This window comes from Protopterus annectens, chromosome 12.part0, assembly GCF_019279795.1.
Source record: "Protopterus annectens isolate FY-2018-M chromosome 12.part0, PAN1.0, whole genome shotgun sequence".
In the NCBI taxonomy this organism is placed as follows: domain Eukaryota; kingdom Metazoa; phylum Chordata; order Ceratodontiformes; family Protopteridae; genus Protopterus; species Protopterus annectens.
Window position 1 is genome coordinate 521,549,273 of NC_056746.1, and position 22,755 is coordinate 521,572,027.

Genomic DNA, 22,755 nt, shown 5'->3' on the forward strand with positions numbered 1-22,755 from the left:
CCGGCAAGCTCTCTGAAGGAACTTTGGAATAAGAGGTAACGGGGGATAAGCATACAGTAGCCCGGGAGGCCAAGCATGGACCAGAGAATCCCTGGGGACATCCCCTGGAGGGGGGATCAGAGCGAAGAAGTTGCTGCACTTCGCATTGGAAGGAGATGCAAAGAGATCGCAGCAAGGTTGAGCCCAAACACGGAAGATCTTTTCCGACACTGATTGTTTCAGAGACCACTCGTAAGGTAGAAGGATTGCCCTGCTGAGACCGTCTGCTAGAATGCTGGAGCGTCCCGGGATGTGCGTTGTCATAAGAAACCAGCTGGTGGATATGGCCCACTCCCAAACCCTCATGGCCTCGCGACAAAGGGGGTAGGATCGGGTCCCTCCCTGTTTGTTTATATACCAGACTACAGACATGTTGTCTGATTGAATGGCTACCGTCCCTGGAGGTAGGACAGGGTGGAAGGCTCTCAACGCTAAAAGCACTGCCCTCATCTCCAGGACATTGATGTGCAGCTTGGTCTTTGGAGGGGACCATGTACCCTTGACCGTTCTTCCCAGGAAGTGCCCCCCCCCCACCTGAGCTGGGAAGCATCCGTGGTCACCGTGGCTTGAGCCGGAGGAGCTAGAAAGCTGCGCCCTGCGAAAATGTCCGCTGATTGAAGCCACCATTGGAGTGATGTTCTGCATGTCCGATTGATGCAGATGTGGAAATTCATCGGAAGGTCTAGCCAGGACCATTGAACTGCTAGATTCCACTGAAGGACTCTCATGTGAAGCCGTGCAAGAGGGAGGATAGAGATTGCGGCTGCCATCGAACCCAGGGTCCTGAGAACATCGGCTGCTGTGACTACCGAGTGATCCAAGATAGCCAATACATGGAGTCTGAGACTTTCTATCCTTTCCAGGGTGAGAAAAATCTTTGACGGAATCGAATCCAACCATGCCCCGATGAAGTCTATGATCTGAACCGGAGCCAGCTGGGACTTGTTGATATTTATCGTGATGCCCAGCTTGTGAGCCAGACCGAGGAAGTAGTGTAGGGCCTGACACAAGAGACATTTGGTGGATGCAGCGAAGAGCCAGTCGTCTAGGCAGGGGAATACCTGAATGCCCTGAAGTCTCAGGTGAGCCACTACGACCACCATAACCTTGGTGAACACCCTGGGGGCTGTGGTGAGACCAAAGGGTAGGGCTCTGAATTGAAAGTGACTGGCCCCTAGCCGGAAGCGTAGAAACCTCCTGGAGCTCCTGTGGACCTTGATGTGATAGTAAGCGTCCTGGAGGTCTAACGAGCACATCCAGTCGCATTCTCTCAGAAACGGTAGAATGGACTGAAGAGTGACCATCCGGAATTTTTGTTTCTCTACCGATAGGTTGAGGATAGACAGGTCCAGAATGGGCCTGAGGTCCCCCTTCTTCTTTGGCACTAAAAAGAACCTGGAGTAGATGCCTGACCCAGATTGATCTGGGTGGACCGGCTCGATGGCTCGTTTTTGTAGCAGCTTCGAAACCTCTAAGGCTGCAGCCTCCCTGTGAACGGGTGGAACATCTGGAAGACATGCTGGAGTTATGGGACATGAAATGAAGGGGACAGAATATCCTCTGGATATGATGTTTAACCCCCAGGGGTCTGCAGTAATGGACTCCCATGCCGCTGGATGTAAGGAAAATCTTCCCCCAACTGCCTCCAGAGTAGAGCAGCCGGGCAACACCTCAGAGTTACTGTGCGGGTCTGTCGGAAAAAGGTTCCCTAGACCCGAAGTTTCTGGGACAGCGTCGGTCTTGTCCCCCTCTGCCTCTGGAGGACGAATATTCCTGAGTGTCACGAAAGGACTGTGATTTCTGGAACCACATCTTCTTTTGCCCCTTTTAGTTCCTGGAATAGGACCTCTGGGGGTTAGAGAAGTGGATTTTGACGGCTGACAAAGTCTTTCCGTCCTTCTCACTCTGGGTTAGTGTGTCACGTACAGTCTTCCCAAAGAGGGATGATCCATCGAAAGGGGTGTTGATGAAAGATGCCTTAAAGGGGTCCGCAAATTGACACAGCCTGATCCAGGCGTGACGCCTCAAGGCAATGCCTGTACCAGCAACTCTAGCGGCTCCCTCCGTAGCATGAGAGAGGAGACGCACAGAGGCATTTATTTATTTATTTTACATTTGTTAACCGGGATGGTCCGACTGGATACATGTCCTTTTTCAGCGGAGGCCCGGGGAGAAAAGCTCCAACAGAGTTACATTGATAATTAGGTACAGTAAATGAGCTGAAAGAACTTAACAAAAATTAGAAGTTATGTACTCACCATAACGTTCCATCTGAGTAGGTGTATTCATTTGTCTGCAACCTGTGGGTTATGGATCCGATATCGGATCCGAACCGGCATGGTTTTCCAGCTATGGATCCAAGCTCTCAGCTCCTCCCCTCACCCATAATGCCCTGCTCTACCCTCATGACCTCAGATCGAGTTTGCCAAAGCAACAATACCCTAAAAAGGGTAACAAGGAATATGCAGGAAACTGAAAGGCCAGGGGGATAGGAGGGCGGGATGGTTGCAGACAAATGAATACACCTACTCAGATGGAACGTTATGGTGAGTACATAACTTCTAAATCTGAAGTAGGATATTCATTTGTCTGCAACCTGTGGGACAGAGTCCCCAGCTACCTGAATCTTGGGCGCCATCATGGAAGGATATTCCGAGCACCGCGAGCCAAAGGATGCTCTACCCCTAGATGCAAGATCCAACTTATAGTGGGAAATAAGCGTATGAGATGAAGCCCACGTGGCTGCTGCACAAATATCATCTAGAGGAATCCTAGCCTTGAAGGCTGCCGAGGTAGATACTGACCGGGTTGAATGGGCATGAACACCTTCCGGTGCGGGCCTTCCTGAAGCTTGATAAGCCAATAAAATGCACTGTGAAATCCAGCGGGACAGAGAAACTTTAGAGATTGGCTTGCCCAAATTGAATTTTGCAAAGGAAATAAACAGCTGGTCGGATTGCCTATGACCAGCTGTCCTGTTCAGATAAAATCTAAGTTGCCTGTGAACATCTAGTGAATGTAGCTTATATTCACCTTTGTTTTCATATTTAGGAAGAAAACAGGGAGGTTAATGGATTGATTGATGTTTGCTTCAGAAGCGATTTTAGGAAGAAAGGACGGGTTGGTCCTGAGGGAGACACGGTCCGGATGAAATACCAAGTAAGGAGGTTTAGCTGATAAAGCTTGAAGTTCAGAAACTCTCTTGGCTGATGTAATGGCTACCAAAAAGGCTGTCTTGTAGGACAAGAATTTGAGATCCACCGTAGCTGCTGGCTCGAAAGGAGGAGCGGTCAAGGCCTGTAGGACCAAAGAAAGGTCCCAAGGAGGAACTGCTTGTTTTATAGGGGCCTGAGAAGAAAAGTACCTTTAAGAAATATTTTACACAATTTGGCTGACATAAGAGGATTAGAGTCATGGCCAATGTGATAGTGAGAAATTGCCGCCAGTTGAACTTTGACTGTGGAACTGCTGGCACCATCGTTAAAGAGAGTGGTTAGAAAGTCAAGCACTAAAGGGAGAGGAACCGTGAAGGGATTCAGGCCTTGCCGCTCCGCCCACACAGAAAGCGTTTCCATTTGCTTCGTAAACCTTTCTAGTGGATGGTTTATGAGCCGCCACCAAAATAGCCTTTACAGGTGAAGAAATACCGAGTCCTTATCAAGAGTGGAACTGGAGCAGCCAAGCGGTCAGCTTCAGGTTGTCCAGGTTCGGAGTAGGAATGCAGGATGGATGGGATATCAGATCCGGATGGGATCTAGAATCCAAGGAGGATTCACCGCGTGAGACCTTATCCAGGGGAACCAGATCTGTCGAGGCCCCGATGGAGCAAGGACCATCATTCTGCAACCCACCGAGAGGCTTTCTGAAGAACTTGCAGCATCAGAGGCAAGGGTGGATAGGCATACAGAAGACCGGGTGGCCAAGCATGCACCAGAGCGTCTCTTGGGGTACCTCCGGAGGAGGTATTAGAGCGAAAAACTGTCGCACTTGGTGTTTGAGGGAGAAGCAAAAGATCGCATGAAGGGGTTCCCCACCGTGCGAATATGCGTTCCGCTACTTGACAATTGAGAGACCACTCGTAAGGGGTCAGAATGGTGCGACTGAGCTTGTCCGCTAGGATGTTGGACCGACCGGAATGCGTTGCTATTAGAAAGCGATTGGTGGAGATTGCCCATTCCCAAACTCTCATGGCCTCTCGACAAAGAGGGCAAGACCTTGTTCCCCCTTGCTTGTTGATGTACCAGACAACAGACATGTTGTCCGATTGAATCGCAATTGTTCCCAAGGGAAGAAAGTCCTGAAGTGCTAGCAACGCTAAGAGCACTGCTCTCATCTCTAGAACATTGATATGCAGTAAGGTCTCTGAATCATTCCACGTGCCTTGGACTGTCCGGCCCGCAAAGTGCCCCCCCCACCCGAGGCGGGAGGCGTCCGTGGTCACCGTGGCGAGAGGGGGAGAAGCACAAAATGGGCGGCCTTTGTGGAGATCCGGAGTGGAGCCACAACAAGAGGGACCGCTTGCAAGCCTTGCTGATCGCTATGGGATGATGCATGGGAGAGCAAGGTATGACCACTGTACTAAGAGCGCCCACTGTAGAATGCGCATATTGAGCCTGGCAAGAGGAAGAAGTGCTATAGCCGCCATGGACCCTAGGGCCCTCAGGACCAACTCCGCTGGAACAGAACTTGACTGGAGAATGGCCCGCACCTGGAGCTGCAGATTTAGAACTCTGTCCGCAGTGAGGAAGGCTCGTAAACTCCTTGTGTCTAGCCTGGCCCCTATAAAATCTAAGAGCTGTGTGGCCAGGTTGGACTTTTGTATTTATTGTGATGCCCAGAAAGGGAGCAAGATGGAGAAAGGAGTCTCGCCAAGAGAAGTAGATGCCTTGTTGGGGCGGTAAGAAGCCAGTCGTCCAGGTAGGGAAAGACCTGCACCCCTGAAGCCTCAGGTGGGCCGCTACCACTGCTAGTACTTTGGTGAACACCCTGGGGCTGTGGTGAGACCAAAGGGAAGGACCCGAACTGGTAGTGACTGGCTCCCAGCCGAAGCGGAGAAACCTCCTGGGCGCCTGTCCATCAGGATGTGGTAGTACGCGTCCTTCAGATCTATCGAGCACATCCAGTGATTTTCTCCCAGAAGGGCAAGAATAGATTGCAGAGTGACCATTCGGAATTTTTCTTTGGGGACTGCCAGATTCAAGAGAGAGAGGTCTAGGATTGGTCTTAGTTCCCCCGTCTTTTTGGCACTAAAAGAATCTGGAGTAGAACCCTGATCCGATCTGGTCTGGGGAACGGGCTGGATGGCTCCTTTCTTTAGCAGATGGCCAATTTCTGCCAGCGGCCTCCCGTTGACCGGGTGGGGCGTCTGGGAGGGACTTCAACTTTGGAAGGTGAAGGAAAGGAATGCGATATCCCCTGGATATGATTTGGAGAACCCAGCGGTCCGATGTTATGGACTCCCATGCCGCTAGGTGCCCAACGTCCCCGACTGCCTCCAGAGTAGAGCAGTCGGGCAACCTCAGGGTTGCTGCGGGCCGTTCAGAGAAAGGTTCCCTGGACCCAAGTTTCTGGGAGCCCCTCTGCCTCTAGGGCGGCGTCCTCGCTGTCCTCCTCTGCCACGGAAGGACTGGTTGTCTGGAGCAGGCTGGGACTGCTGCGACTTCGAACCACATCTTCTTCTGACCCTTTTGGTTCCTAGAATAGGGCCTCTGGGGTGCAGAGAAGCGGATTCCGACGGCAGACAGCGTCTTCCGTCCTTCGCTCTGGGTCAGCGTCGCGAACGGTCTTGCCAAACAGAGCAGAACCATCAAAGGCGTTAAGCACGCCTTGAAGGGCTCAGAAAAATCGCAGTGGAGCCAGGCCTGGCGCCTAGTGACCAGTCCTGTCCCGCAGCTCTAGCGGCCCTCCGTTGCATGGGAGAGTAGCCGCATAGAAGTATTTGTAACTGACCTAAGAGTGGCCATACGGGTGGAGTGCAGAACTCTGTCCTCCTCCGAAATGGACTCAGGGGATGCAGCGTATTCCTTAATAAGATCTCGCTGCATCCGAATAACATGTGCCAAATAGTTCAGCCCTTACTGAGAAGGTCGCCGAACTGAACATCCGCTTCCCCAAGCGGTCCATCATCCGAGACTCCTTGCTCGGTGGGTGGACTGAGGGACTCTCCTGAGCCAGTTCCCTCTTTGTGGCCGCCGTCAACATGGCATCTACCGGAGGCCCCTTACTCCAATGGGTCCGGTCGGATGGCGGACTAAGGATCCTATCCGGTCTTTTGGGAATTGGCTCCACGGTGTCCGGTTCCTTCCACGCCCTGGTGGTAATAAGGTCCACCAGGGGGTCGGCAGGGGGGGACACCCAAGAGGTAGACGGGCCCGTTTCACATGCCTCCAAGAACACGGACTCGTCCGAGGAAGACTTGGGGGCAGACCACCCCCCCCTTATACGGAGCATTTCCATGATGTCTCCAAAGGAGACATCCTCGGGGGGTGACCGTGGGGAGCCTTCCCCTTCCTCCAAGTCCGTGTCTTCTGTGAGAGACTCGGGGGAGTCAATGTGCCTCCTTTTGCACGTATGCTTGCCTCCTCTGGGGGGCTGTCAGAGGAGTCCTCGCAAGCAGCAATTTGCTCCATAGGAGCAACTTGGGGCACAGAAGCGGGCTGTCCCAGGGGCCGGATGGTGGAAGCCTGGCCCAGTGCAGAGGGAGCGCGGGACGGAGCCGAAACAAGTGCCGGGGGTCCGGAGACCCTCAACAGAGCCCTCTCCACTACATCAAAAGCCGAAGGGGAGCCGACCTCGACCAAAGGATCCGACAATCGGCTCCCCCTCGGATCCGAAGAGTGGATCGGAGCCGGCGCCGAAGCACTCGGATCCGAAGGGACAGTGCGCTCCGACACAGACGGCGCCGAAGGAGCACTGATCCCCCCGGATCCGAAGCTCGGATCCAGGCTCCGAGATCGGGTCCGACGCACTCGAGGGCAGGGTCGGATCCGAAGTACCAAGTACTATCGGCGCCGACCCACCCCCGGCTCCGAAGCTGCTCGGCTCCAGCTGCTCCGAACCCGGATAGCGGGTCGGAGAAGGAGCAATAGGCTTAAAAAAGGGTGTTGAGCTCCCCCCCGGAGGGGGGGGAGGCAAGAGCACTCCCATCTGCATCTGGGCCTGGATGAACCTTCTCATCATCCGGTCCAGATCAGCATCAGAAAGGCTATGGGTAGATCTCGAAGAGGCTACCGAGGTAGGCCTGGAGTGCCTCCTCGATAGCCTCGACGGAGATCGGGTCTCCTCCTCCTCAGGACCCGGTGAAAAGCACACAGGGGACCGGAGCCGAGAAGGAGGAGACCGAACCGACAACGGAGCCGGGGGAGAAGCCCGCTTGGCTGGCGGGGCCGAAACAGAGGTCTCGGCCCGCCGTGGTGCTTCTCCCTCCGGTCCTTTAGTAGCATCCCTCTCCTCTCCAGAAGCGGGAGTTTGAGTCCCAGGAGCAGGAGGGTGCCACAGGGAACAACTGTAGCCACAGCAGTCCCCGAAGGAGCGGAGGCCGGGGCCGAGTCTGGCGGTAAAAGACCCGCCAAGACCAGCTTGGACCTCCGCTCCCTCAGTGCCCTGGGGTTGAACCCTGCACAAATGGAACAACCAGATGTGAGGTGTTCAACCCGAGACACTAACACACCGAGTGTGGCCATCAGCCGGTGAGAGCTTATGGCCACACTCGAGCATTCGAAAAATAGATTTAGGCTGGTCAGCCATAATCTATAAATCACTAAAGCTACAGAAAGTAACTTAAAATAAAAGGACACACAGGCCTACACACACACACTCAACAGCGAGGGAGGGAATAAAATTACCTAATTTAACTCAAATAAAGTCAAAATACACTTATAACAAAGGGAAACCTAAACTTTCACTCAGAAACACTCAAAAAACCAAAAAATTCTCTGATTTTTACAAGAAACAAAATCCACTTAGCTGAGAGCTATGTACCCAAATCCAGTCACCAGCGGCAAACGAGATCTGAGGTCATGAGGGTAGAGCAGGGCATTATGGGTGAGGGGAGGAGCTGAGAGCTTGGATCCATAGCTGGAAAACCATGCCGGTTCGGATCCGATATCGGATCCATAACCCACAGGTTGCAGACAAATGAATATCCTACTTCAGATCATAGGCTATTTACATACAAGTACAAGACTGCCATTACTATTTCTGAGATTACTACAAATGTAACATTAATAACATATTAGCAAGGACGGTAGGCAGTATAATGACATAGTATAATGACATAGAGTTAGACAGGATACATATTTCTTTATCACAGTATACAAAGTACTTATCATCTTAGCTAGTTGTTTATGTTTTAGTTAATGGCACAGAGCTAGTCTGGGTTTGAGCAAGGACATAGCCAGTGTGACTTGAAGTGGAGTTTTAGACTATTTTTGAATTGACTTAGAGAAGTTGCAAGTGTGATGTTATTTGGGAGAGAGTTCCATATTTTGCCAGTGGTGTTGGCAAATAGCGCGTCACCTAGGTTGAGAGATTTAGTTGTTTGGACAAGGAGTCTGTTTGCTGAGCGAAGGCAGCTTAGATTGGAGTAGGGAGTCATTAAGTTTTTTAGTGCTGGGGTATTCTCAGGTTGTTTAAGGATTTTGAAGGCCTCTATGAGTTGGGACTGGTGAAGAAGGTGTGGGAATTCTATCCATCCAAGCTTTTTCAGGTTAGTACAGTGGTGTGTTCTGTAGGGTAGGCCTGTAACGAACCTGGCAATGTGATTATAGCAGATAACATGTGCCAAGTAATTCAGCGCACAAATAGAAAATGTCGCTGACGAGTACATGCGCTTCCTGAAACGATCCATCGACCTGGACTCTGTCTGGTGGATGAACCGAGGAACTCTCCTGTGCCAGTTCCTTCTTTGTGGCAGCTGCAACCACCAAAGTGTCTACCAGGGCTCCTTTGGACCATGCCTGCCTGCCTGACGGCGGGGAAAGAATTTTGTCTGGCCTTTTGGGTATAGGTAGGCTCTATGGTGTCAGGATCCTCCCATGCCCTAGTGGTGATAAGGTCCACCAAAGGGTCCGCTGGAGGGGAGACCCAGGAAGTAGATGGGCTCACGCCAAAGGCCTCCAGGAATATGGACTCATCCGCAGAGGGTTTGGGGGCTGACCAACCTCCTCTTTGGTGGAGAATCTCCATAATGTCTCCGACCGAGACGTTCTCGGTAGGTGATCTGGGGGAACCCTCTCCTGTCCGTATCAGTGGTAATGGACTCAGGGGAGTCCAAGTGCCTCCTCTTACACTTGCGCTTACGAGGTTCCTCTCCAGTGGGACTCTCTGGAGAGGATTTGTAAGCCTCAGGGGGTTCCCTGAGGGGAACAACCTGGGGTTGCTTTGGCACGAGCTGTCCCTGAGACAGGGTAATAGGAGCAGAATCCAAAATCAGAGGGGTCTGGGTAGGATCCGAGTAGGTGAGCTGTGGTCTCAACCCCTGGGAGAGAACCCTTTCCACTGCCCCAAATGCCGATGGAGAGCACACCTCTGTAGAACGTAAGGAAAAGGCTCTCCCCGGCACCGAAGCAGGGATCGGAGCCGATGGAGGGGTAGTCCGGGCACCGAGGATGGGATCCAAAAAAGCGAGATCTCGGCCCTCAGGTCCGACTCCCCGACCATGCCTCCGAGAGTCTCCTGGATCAGAGATTGGATCAGAGGAACTCAAGATGACGGCCAGCATCGAGGAAACGAGAACCATTGGCGCTGACCCAACAGCTCCGAAAGGTCTTGAACCCGGGAACCCCGAAGCGTCGGGTCGGATCAGGGAAGGAGCAATAGGGTGGAACATACTTGAAGGAGGACCCTCTCCAACGAGAGAGGGCCCTGGTAAGACCCCCATCTGAATCTGGTTCTGGATGAACCTCATCAGCCTGTCCATACCCAGGTTGGAGACACTTGTGTCGACCTGGAGGAAGCGACCGACTCGGGTCTGGGCCGGATCTGAGGGGAGTGCCTCGGCTCCGATGAGAAACGTGGAGAGCAGAGCCGAGGAGAACAAGACCTGGGTACCTTTGAAGAGGGGCTGGAGAAAGACTCCCTGTCCGGAGATCTTTTTCTCGGTCTGTCCCTCTCCCTGTGGCACTTCTCCTTATCCCTTCTGTCCCTACTTCTCTGGGACGACTTCGATGAAGCAGGCCTGGCGGGAGGTTGAGTCCCTGCCTGCACAGTGTCACTGGCTGGAGAGGAAACCGAGGCAGACTCTAGGGCAGAAGCTGGTAGCAGACCCTTAGCCACAAGCTTAACCGGGTGATCCTTCAAAGCCCTAGGGTTAAAGCCTGAACAAATGTCGCAGGATGCAGACAGATGGTCGACCCCTAAACACAGAACACACAATGTGCGGCCATCGGCTGGTGAGAGCTTGTGACCACACTATGTTCACTTCTTAAAAAGAACCTTAGGCTGTTCAGCCATAGTAGAGACAGTAAAAGCCCTAACGGCTCACTCACACACACACTTAAACAGGGATTGGGCATAGGAAAAACACTTATAACTAACTTATTTATTTATTTTTTTTTTTTACAACTGACACGACGATCAAACGCGAAGGGAGGAAAAAAAGGGAAAGGTATTCACACTCAACTATCACAAAAAGACCAAAAAAAACCTTACCACCTTGCTTAGAGCTCAGAGACCACAATGCTGACTCTTAGAGCGGCAAATGAGATCTGGGGCTAGATAGGAGGAAGTGATGTAATATAGGTAAGGGAGGAGCTTGGAGCTCAGAGCTGATGCTTGAAAAGTTTTGTCGAATCGGATCCGTATACCCATATGTGCATAATGAATAAAGTCAACTACTTCAGATCAGTAACTACAAAATAAAAAATAAATTAACTATAAACTTTAACTATTAAATGGAAAAGAGATCCTTCCCATGAAGAGGAGATGGTGAAGATGACAAATCAGGTGGAGGAAAAGGTAAAAATCCAGCAAGAATGAAAAAGAAGGGAAAAGATAAATAAAACACTCCTCAGAGATTGGAAATGGGAAGAGCAGGAGACTCGGAAAGGAGACAGGGTCAAAGAGATGATGTAAACAGCTGGCCAAGTAGGAACACTTGGATCAGGTTAAACATGGGCTGTGTCTAGAGGTTGGTAGAATAAGATCATATTGGAAAAAATAAAGTAAATAAGGAATATTGTTAATTGTCTGAGGCTTAGAGAAATTTCAAGGATGACAGTTGTCATAAAAAGGAGAATTCAGAAATCAGATAAAAATGTTAAATGTAATGTGCCGGTACTGGATTTGACAGAATGTTAACTTTAAATAAGGTAACCTTACATAGAGATGAAATGGCTAATCGCTGCTGAAAATGGAAAAAGGTATGGCACCAGGCATGCAGACTGCCACTGAAATTTTAAAAATGTTTTTTCTTTTTCTTTTAATAAAGAATTTGCTGCTTTAGAAAAGAAAAAAAAGTGAGTGATAAGCATAGATGGAATGGGGAGAGTTATAAGAAAGTTTCTTCTACAGCATGTACCCACACTCACTTTCCATACCTTAAGTGAAGCCAGTAGCAAAGTTCAAATGCAACTTGTGTGTCCCAAACTGCAAATAGGCTGAGTTATGTGGTGACCACCTTCCAAAAGTCCACCCAAATATTCTTCTGCGCTAGGAACACCTCTAAAATGGGATTCAGACTGCAACTTAAAGCATCAGCAAAGACACCAGATCACTCTAGAATGTCTGCTACCTCAGAAATAATGTGGTAGTTGGTCAGCCACCCTGCCCATCCACATCCTACTACAATCCAGGGTGCATCCCTGAAAAGGCAGCAAAGTAATGCTGCACTACTACCTGATTGCCCAGTGTTACCAGCAAACATCTGGGTTTCAGGATTGACTCCAGACTCTTAGAAAGTCAAACTACTCTCAACTTTAAGAGACAGACAAGGGGAGAAATTTATCTGCTGGGACTAAAACAACAACCTTAACTAAATCACATCCAAACTAGTCTCCCAACCCTCCATTAACATGATTTAGGGACTATGCCAAAAAGGGGGGGGGGGAACCACCAAAATTTCAGCTCCTGTGCTGCTGTATTCAGGCTGCAGGAAAAAAAAGGTAAGGAATGGTATCAGAGATAGAATACATAATTACAGTTCTGCAATACTGACAACAAACACTCCAATACAGGGCTTGAGGGGAGATGGGGCACCATAAACAGAATCACAACTATAAGCCTCAACTAATGTCATACCTTTTTAGTTGCAACCTAAGATGCTTGCTTGCGTCTTTCGGCTTTTCCCGGTTAGGGGTCGCCACAGCAGAACTCCGGTCCGCTAATGATTGGTAGTTGATTTTTACGTGCCGAGTTACCAGCCCTGACGCACAACCTTCAACGAAGGTACGCCCATTCACGCACGTCTCCACGCAGAAGACGCTCTAGCTGAGAATCGAACCGGACAGCGTCTTACTGTGAGGCGACAATGCTACCGTAGCACATGCTAACTTTCTGAAATGATAAACTCTTCACACTGGAAAGAATGTACAGTCTTGGATACTATCTGGCACCACCCTTACGAAGCAGCTGACTGCATAGGAGAAGGGTCAACTTCCGGTGATCTCCAGCAACTGCAGCCACAGCAAAACAAGGCAAAATCTAAAAGGAGAGACTCACAGAAGTGAGGGTCACCAACAACAAATCATTTGGAGAATGGAACACAAAGTGTGTCCTGCTGCAGGCTCTCTGCACCACAATTAATACCTTTCCTTTTTTTCCTGTATTACTTTTGGTTTCTTTAAGTGGTCTAACTATCAGCCTTGCCCAGCACAGTCCCCATTTGCAGGTCCAACTTACCTCCTCTGACACTGTCCTTCAGAAGAAAACTAGGACAATGTGGGAGCAGAAACCTAACCACTTGCACGTCAGAAAAGTATGTATTGGCTCTAAGGTAGTGTCATCCTCAGCACCTGTTCAATACTTTCTTTTTTCGGTTGTTGTTGTTGTCTTTCGGCTTTTCCCGGTTAGGGGTCGCCACAGCGGAACTCTGGTCCGCTAATGATTGGTAGTAGATTTTCACGAACACCGAGGTGCCAGCTCGACATTCAACCTTCAACGAAGGCACACCCATTTATGCATGTCTTTCGAACGCCCACCCAACCGTGGGGAGGACATGCAGACTCCACACAGAAGGCACTCCCCACACTCCAACAGAGAATCGAACTTTCAGTATGCCCCATATTTCCTTGGCTTCTGAAGTCAGCCAAGACACTGCTACTGAAAGGTCTTTAATACAAACATACAAGCACATGCATATACACACACACTCATCTCAGCTGATACATACTGCCTTGCCAGCCTCCTAGCGCTCTGCATACAAGTTAGGCCCAGTCTGTTCTAGGGGCTATGATCTTGCATCAGGATACGCCACTTCCCAGTCCTGAGGTAGGTAAGCTGGCATTTACCACTAACTCTCTTCCTTCCCAGCTAGCTTCATCAGTTCCTGGGCTGCTAATCAAACCAAGAAAGTGATCCAGAAGGAGGGCCAGGATGAAAACCATTTAGTTCCACAACCTCAGCTGTAATGAAAGTCTTTCATAACAAAATTCAAGTGTCACTCTAATATGGTTAAATCCTTTATAGATACTAAAGGCTCTTGAAGTGACCACGAAGTTTGTTAAATAATTTGAGGAGTGCAGAAAGCGTCAGCACCCCCGTCTTTCAATAACACAGTCACTGAACAAATGAGTTTGGGGAAACTGCAATCCTGATTTCAATCTTTGTATGTGTGTATATATATATATATATATAGATATATATATATAGATATATATATATATATATATATACGTATATATACATATATATCTATATATATCTCGCAATGTCTCGCAAAATAAGGACCCTACTGCCAAGTGCAGCCATTAATAATCTTGCAACAGTCAAGTCAGTAAGTATTAGCCCTAAGTAAAGACTTCTGCAATAACGGGGCGCAGAAGGTGTGAACAGTTACTGAATTATGTAAGTCTAGCATTAGTTAACTAAATTAAGCAGTAAAGCCATGGAATCACTATGCTGATGGTGGGGAACACTTAAAAAATTGTTTGCAAAAATCCTGTGCCCAGACCTCTCAACCATACCAAATTCCTCGGAATTTACCATTTTTGAGGGCAAATTAATGGGGTGCCACGAATTCCCCGAGTGGCCCCTTTAATTCCCGATTTTTTTTTTTTTATAAACTATACAACTTTAAATTTATAGCTGATGTCACCACGCACTACCAGGATACAGGGGCGTGCGTGATGTCATCAGCTTCTTGAGGCAATGCCTAGTTGCCTGTCTGACTGTCAGAGAAATGGGAGATTTTAAAAAATAAAAAAAAATAACTTCAGTTGTTAACAGCTGCCGACTTGTGTGGGCAGCTTGCAGGGATTCAGGAACACTCACTTATTTACTTTAATTGGACATAATTTCCTCATCTCTGTCAGCTGTGAGCTTGTGTTTGGTCAACAGTGAGCTAAAATAAAAAGCTGTAACTTTCATGGATGAGCGTACCACTGCCACCAGCTACTGTTAGGTGTAACATTAGACACAGCTGGGCTGCAGGCCTGCACAACCATTCTTTTGAGTCTGTTGACAACATGCACAATGGGAAGGGGACAGAGTGGAGGATGAATCCTCTGAAAAGCCTAAGGGTTTCAACTTTCGATCGGAGCTTCAGCTGTGACTGTGCATCTTTAACAAAATTCTGAACACAGAACAGGACTACACTAGTACTGTACCCTACTACATATTCTCCAGTCAGTAAGTTCAGTGCTGGGTTTATTTGGGAGTGGGTGATTTTATTTCCCGTGATGTCTCTGAACACCGTGACTAATCATATTTTCTATAACTCCCCTTTTTTTTTTCGAAATATAGCCTGTCCCTGTCTTTAAGCTAAGGAGCTTTGCAGTTTCTATGGGTTGCTTTTATGCTGCTATTGCTTGGCTTAGTCGGAGACTCTGATTAGTACTGCATACGTGGATTAAAAAAAAAAAAAAAAAAAAACTAAGGTTGACAAGGAAATGAGTTGCTGATCAAACAATAACTTATTAAAGCTAAGCATTTTCGTCCACGCAAGTGACGCAACTCATTTCCTTGTCAACCTCAGTTTTATCAGTTTGAATTGCGTGTGTTTTGCTTTCCGCGAATCTGCTAGTATTGTGAATTGTTAACATCTGGCAAAGACTGTTTTATCTGTCGCAGTCACTCTCAATCAACTAAGAATGAGAAAGAAAGAAGCAAAGGGAAGGCAAAGTGGAAGAGGGGGTTCTTCAAAGTAATGTAGTGTAATTAGTGCATAATGACAGCGGGTAAGGGATTCACGTTGTTTTCAGCAACCTTTAGTGAAGACTGTTCTGCACTTTATGTTTAGGACCGGATCATATTCACTTACTGTTGTGAGCATCCACCTTTTCTTACAGTGTGGTTTAAGTATATAATTTGTGTAACGGTCTGGAAAAGTTTATGTTGTGTTAAATATATGTCGAGCCGACATGCATTTTTTTTAATTATAAGACTTTAATTCAATGTCTGTTAATGTTGTGCATGCATCAGTTTATTAATAGTTTGATTTTGGCTGCTTGGTATTTTTGTAAGAATCTTTTAGACAGGCATGGTAATTTTGACAGTGGCATGCAGACTTATTTATGGATGAATTGTTACTTTCACTTTAACATATCTTAGTGGGTAGATCTTGAATAATTTTACTTTCTTGTTTGTTAACTAATTTGTTTCCTTAATGTGTTGGTGGGGTATTCCTGTGTAGCCCAGAATAGCCTTACACAATTTCAAATGTTCATGCATTGAGTTTTACACTTTTGGCTCTGCCTCTACTCTGTAAATTAAGACAGCATTTCAGAATACGCGTGTACTATAAAGGATTCACCAGTTACAATCCTTGAGCTTTTCTGAGCAAAGCAACAGAGGAAGGCGTGATCTGCCCTCTTATGGGGCATTCAGACTTTTGGGGTGGAAGATAAGTCTACATTTATCTGCTATAAGGAAACAGATTGTTGTTTTTGTCGCAAAATGTTTTGTTTTCTTTTCAAATTCCCGAAAGTACATTCTAATAGTAGCAATGAGACTGGTAATGTGTAATGTAAATGACTGTTATTTCTTGATGTATTTCTTATATTTGTTGGCCAGGAATGTCAATCTGAGAAGATTGACATAATAGTTAAGATATTTGCCTTACAGACAGAAGGTGGAGGGTTTGATTTTCACATGCGTTAATTGGCTATGCTTAAAATGGCCCACAAGGGCAGTTGGCTTAGTACTAACCTATGTACTGACATGCGGTGTAGGGATTATTCTTGATGAACTGGGTGGAGAGGAGGCTTAGCTTCCCCTTTCATGAAGTGCCTTGTCCATTGTTCAGGATAAGTTTAACTTTAAGGTCAGTTTTTGTCTGGTGATAAAATGTAAAAAAAAATGCAGACATGCAAGTTGCCTTAGTATCTTCTTCCCATCCTAGACTTTGCATTGCAGCATCACCAATGCAGCAGCATTAGCGGATTCTGCAAAGAAACCTGTGGTTCACAAGTGACATATCACCAGGACTGGGTGGTAATTGTGAGGCTGTGGTAGCCATTTAAGAAGAGGATGGGGGAGGGGACGCTGTGTTTTTGGGAGTTGAGATCAGCAGTTATCAATACTTATTCGTGTTAATCTAGGCAGTGGGTAGCAGTAGGTGTTTTTTTCTGTCTTATCCTTGTACAGGAAGCAGCAGTTGCTTGATCTATGCAGATGAGATGCTTTAATCCTGCACAGGCAGTCAGGCAGCAACAAGTTAAGCCATGGCCAGGAAGCAGCAGCTGACTTGTGAGAAGTGAGATGAACATTGCAGAGGGCAGCTGCAGCTGGCTGCTTGTACTGAACAGAGCGAGCCCTATAGCTGCACTGCACTTGGCAAGCTGAAATCTTCAGTTATCTGGCTAAAGCCTTAAATTGTGTGTAATATTTTGTCTAGTCCTCAAATTGTGTTTAAAAGTTGGCATCCCACAATTCCACCAGAGTGGGTGGAGTTACATAATTATGTATGCAAATTTAGTTAATCAGCGTACAGATTTGTCCCTATTTTTCATGTGCCTTTGTCCAGATTTTTTATGATTACAGGTTGAGAGGTATGTCTGTGCCTCCTGCCCCCTCCACACTTGCAGGCACACATGGGGGGGGGGGGTCTGGCCCCACATTCCTTATCTCTATACCAGCTTCACGTTAGCACAAACTCTGAGAAAAGGGAAATTAAAAAAAAGCACACATGAAACTCATGTTTTTTATGCTTCTTAGAGTCCTGCAACATAAAATACAACACCTATAACAAAGCAGGTGCCAAGATACCAGGATATCACAGCCTGTAAATGCGATTATTTAGAATAATTCAAGATCCAACAATGCAGCAGTCAATCAACAGTAGTGTTACTTGAGGAAATATATGCAAGGCAAAACAGGTTAAACTTTCTTAGTAAAGTCACAGTCAGTCAACAGTAAATGACATACAAGTATAAGAAACAGAACCAGGACATGATATATTCATATACAAGTTAGCAGTCATTAATGCAAAACAGTAAATACTGCAGCGGGAAGAAAAAACAACTGTAAAATGCATTTGCAAAATCTACTTTCAGATATATGTGCACATCAAAAATCAATAATCTAGCATGCTCTTCAATGCAACCATTCTGGTAACTCTCATCTGTAACCTGCATTTAACTATATAAAAAAGCATGAAATAATGTAAGGTTCTATCTTTCCTTACCCTGGAAAGGTCAACAGCAGCCCGTTTTCGATGTTTCCAAAACAAGGCTGAGGACTCCGAATGTAGCCGTGTAACTGGTTCCCCATAAACAAATAGTCGTATGAATACTGCAAAGACAATACCGCCATTTACCAACCAAAGGAACAGTGTGGGTAACCAATCGATCCAGCCGAAGGAACTACCTAGAAAACAAGAAATGTGTATCAAAAAATCATTACCACCAGGTAATATGATGGTGTCACATTAAGGAATCCATAACATTCTAGAAAGACCAGCTGAAGTTCTACTCCAGATTCAACCTCACACATCAGACCAATCTACATTATGCCTATCTAAGAAAAAAATATATCCACACCCAAGGCTACACTTTTCTTACACAGTCAATCATAATTTATCACGGCTTCTGATCTGGAAGGAGCACCTTGAAAACCTTTTGAAACCTCAGACATCACTCCTGGACAAAGGTAATCTCACTGGTGCCATATTTATTAGCCTCACGTAGGCATTCAATTCAGTGCTCTAAAAGTTGGCTTCAGTTCCAGAGCCACTAAATAGCTCTCCAATTTCCTACTCAACACGGATTTTTTGTAAAAAAAAAAAAACAAAATTGGTCCTACCATCTTTTCCTATTTTCTCTTTTTATTATTAAGATGCCATCAGAATTTCTTAAATTTCAAATAATCCTACACACTGACAACAAGGAGATCTACTTTTCTGGGTCCTTCCCACTCACCATCCAAATCCATCTGAAATCTGACCTCTTGTTTCTTTCACTCTACCACCTGAACAGCCTACTTTTACATAAAATCAATTTCTGGGACTGATGAACAAACTGCCCCCCCTCCAAAAGGAAATATCACATTGCTTGTAGATCCCCTTTAGATGACCACTTCAATATACATTTTTTATACACATTTAATAAATTCTTACATTAGACAAACACAGTCAGGACAAATAATGTAATGGAAAAGAAAACAAAACGTATCAAACATTTTCATGCATTGTGCATGTTTTATTTAACAATTATCATTCACTCCATTATATAAATTGCTCAATTTCTGCCTGCCTTGACATAAAACCTCACTTCTCCTCCTGAACATGACTCTGAATGCATTGCTCCCACAAACTCCATTCATCGTTATGTAATTTGCTCCTTCCTTTTCCACAGTTCTTTTATTTTCTTTATAATATTCAGTTAACATTTGGTTTACATTTTGATTTCCATTTCCTAGTAATTACTTTTTGGAAATCAACAGCATTAAACATAGTAAGGTCTTACCACGTCTGGGCAGTTCAGATCCTGTATACCAACTCAAAATAATTATTTCCTTAGATACGACCATTTGCTCCCCCAACATTTCTTTCAAAATACTCTATAGGGAATTTTTAAAATCTGCTAACTCCTTCCATTCCCAAAATATGTTCCCAATTACTTCTCTGTTTCCTATCATACATCCAGCATTTCCTATTTACCAGCGGAAAGACTTCTCAAACAGCTGCTTGGGGTATAAAAATCCCTATGCAAACAAGCAAAAAAAAAGTAAACCTTCTGCACTTTGTTGTACAGTTGGGAACCATACAGATGTCCTTCCATTATTATGTATATTAACTTTCCATTCTCAATTTTTCTAACCTCCTCTAATTGATTCTTATAGTCATCATACACTACTACATGTCCTATTATCCCTTCATCTGTTCTAGATTCGTCAATACTCAGCACTCCCATCTCTCTCCCTTTGCACAGGCTCCAATAACAATCGCTGGTATGGAAGGCAGTCTCTAACATGCAGTCCAAACCTCTGCTTGGCCTCATCCCACTCAACTACCTTTTCCTCTCTGGCTATTTGCTCCCAATACATAAGTTCCTTTGCTAATTTTCTCCAGTATATTACAGCCCCCTCTTTGTCTATTTTCTATATGCATACTTGCAGTCATTCCTATTGGTACACTCTACTTTCTCCACTTTTGTGTTGACTTAGCTCTTATCTCACTTAACTCTTGCCCTCTTTCCCCAAAAATAAATACTTTTAACTCTTTATTAACAGTCCACAACTTCTCTGGTTGATAAAAATGTGCCTGACCTATATACAAAATTAAAAGGACTAAAAATATTTTCACCGCTTGTATCTTACTATTCATATCCATAATCAAGAGCTTGCAGATTCTCAACTTTTCTATCATCTTTTGTTTAGTCTCTTCCTACATATCCTTAGCACTGATAACAGAATCATTTTAATCCATATAACTACATATTTCATCTTATAATATTCCCATACATACAAGTATTGCTGTACCAATTCATGTTTAAGTACAAAGTTTACCACTATAGTCTTTATTCGTGTTATATCAGGGGAAGAGTTGGCAACCATCTTAGACATCCTTTTTTGGCATTATCTAGAACAAAAATAATAACACTTGTGGAAAAAAAAACTTTACAACTGCCATACCAGTTACATCACTGAATTTGTGAGAAACTTATTTTGTTTGCTAATGGCTCTAAATATAAAGTAAAAAAAATTGTTAAGAGAACACCTTTTCCTTGTTTCTCTGTCAAACATAACTTAAAGGAGAGGAATCCTTCCACCGTATTTCTTGCCTCTGACCCTTAATATATCCTCCTAATTAACCCTATTATTCCATCAGGGAACACAAATGCTATCACTGCCCTAGTCAGAAGGGAAAAAAAAATTACAGCTGACTATCGAATGCCTTCACTGCATCAACACCCACCAACAGCAGTGATATTTCATTCCACATTGTACTCCTCTGGATGACCACTGTTCTATTAACATTGTCAAATGTTCACCTTCCTTCCTTCCACAAAGCCACACTGATCCATATCTATTAATTTTGGATACACCTTAACCATTTTCTTAGGGTAGTGTAGACACAAACTTGATGACAATCATGGTTTAAAATTGAAATGAGTTTATATGAAGCTGAGTCTGAAATGTCATTATCCCCTTTATATAATACAGTCACCATAGCTTTCTTCCAAGATGCCTGTACCTTTAACTCCTAGTGGGTGTGGCCTAAGCCTTTAAAAATGAAGTTATCACCTTATAATTCTAATAAATACTCATTGACAGAGGTCAAATATCAGTACAATTCTGTTTGCCATCATGTATGCTTCAAGATAAAATATTCTGATACCTTGTATGTAGTGTGGTTATGGAATTATTAATGCAAGTATGAACAAGTAATATTTGACGCCTAGAGGAGCAGTAGGGGGTAACTGCAAATGCACCTGGAGGAGTCACTCGGTTGTAATGAGTTAAATCTTCCAGATCTTTATCACTTTCTTCCCTTCCAAATTCCACAAGAATATCATCTTTTCCAGGAGACTCTCGTGTTGATTGGTTATACACCATTTTTATCTCATCTATTCCTATAGCAGCTATTAAGTTCCGAGTTTCACCTGCTTCAAACCTTGGCATAATTAAGTCTTCCACAAATACTTTCATCTGTGTGTTTTGTTTCCACATTCCTCTGCTTTACACAAATTTTCATAAAATGTTTAAAATACCTTTAATATCTCCACAGGATCTCTGGTTATTTTTCTTGTTGTACGGCCCCAAAGTTTGGCAACAACCCTTTCTAGTTTCTGTTGCCTAAGGTGTTGTGCTAAACATTGTTGTGCTCTGGCTTTGTCATCAAAATAGACGTTTAACAGCAGCTTTTCTACGTAAACTCATGCATACTATCCAAATACTTCCTTAGTTTCCCTTTAGCACTCTGCACTTGCTCCTTTTCTTGTTCTGCAAGATTCCCTTTATTTTGCAATACTTCAACCTTTAACAACCCCTCTAAGTAATTCATACTACTTTTTCCCATATATTTTATTTTGCTATGTTTTAAACTCCTTTTTCATATTATCACACTCACCAGCTAGCCCTTCAGAAGACATTGCAATCTTCTTTAACAACTCTGAAATCAGTTCCACTACCCATTACTTAAATCCTTCTCTCTTTACCAGATAAGCAGAAAAGCATCAACATAGGTTCATAGGTAGGTACTAGGCTATCTGCCCGAAGGCATTTATAAGCCTAGCCAGAATGTGTTGGCTTTCGCCACCCCCTTAGATTAGTTCCCTGTGCCTCAGTCCAGTAGAGCCACTGAAGTGATCTCCGAGGTAAACTTTCTGTTTCCCATCCACTCGTCAAGGTTTCTTTTGAAGAGTGTTAGTGAGGAGCTCTGCCTAATGTAGATTGGGATCTTGTTCCAAAGCATGGGAAGTCTCTGGGACAGGAATCTATCCCTCCAGCATGTCCTATTTATTGTTGTGGTGAGGTTTACATCCCTAGAGCGTGTGGCTCGCGGGGATAAGGTTTTCTTTAGGTGGAGCACGTCCATCAATTCTAGGTTGGACATGGCCTTGTATGTCAGGCAGAGATCACCTCTGAGTAGGCAGTATGCAACACAGTACAGCTGTAATTTCTTCAGTAGAGCTGCATAGGGCATCTGTTTGAGGCCAGTGATCCTCTTGGTGAGGTACTTCTGTGGTCTTTCCAGCTGCTGCAGGTGTCTTGTAAGGTACATCCCAAATGGGGCGTTGTACTCTATGATGGGTCTGATGAGTGATGAGTAGAGGGGCACAATGACCTCTTTTGATCTAGACGCGAACCCTTTTGTGATTAGGTCGGCAAAGTAGAAGGATTTTTTAACCACTTTGGCAATGTGATTATCAAAGGTGAGATTACTATCTACTTGGGTCCCCAGATCCCTTATTATGTCTTCCGTATTTAGGGGACTACCACCTATGTTGTAGTTTGTGGGTACTTTGTTTTTTCCAAAGGGGATGACTATGCATTTTTTGGCATTTAGCTGGAGGCCATGATTTTTACACCAGGTATCCGTCTCAGTGAGACCCTTTTGGAGGATGTCTGTGTCAGCCAGAGAGTCAATTATAGCCCCTAGTTTGCAGTCATCTGCGAACT

At 45.6% G+C, this 22,755-nt stretch overlaps 1 protein-coding gene across 1 annotated transcript in view; it reads right to left on the reverse strand.

The window, feature by feature from the left end:
* SREBF1 (sterol regulatory element binding transcription factor 1) overlaps positions 1-22,755 on the reverse strand; it is a 631,726-nt gene that overhangs the window by 343,768 nt on the left and 265,203 nt on the right. The window contains exon 9 of the mRNA XM_044088935.1: positions 17,819-18,000. Within this exon, the coding sequence (XP_043944870.1) occupies positions 17,819-18,000 (182 nt within the window). The remainder of the gene's footprint in view (positions 1-17,818; positions 18,001-22,755) is intronic.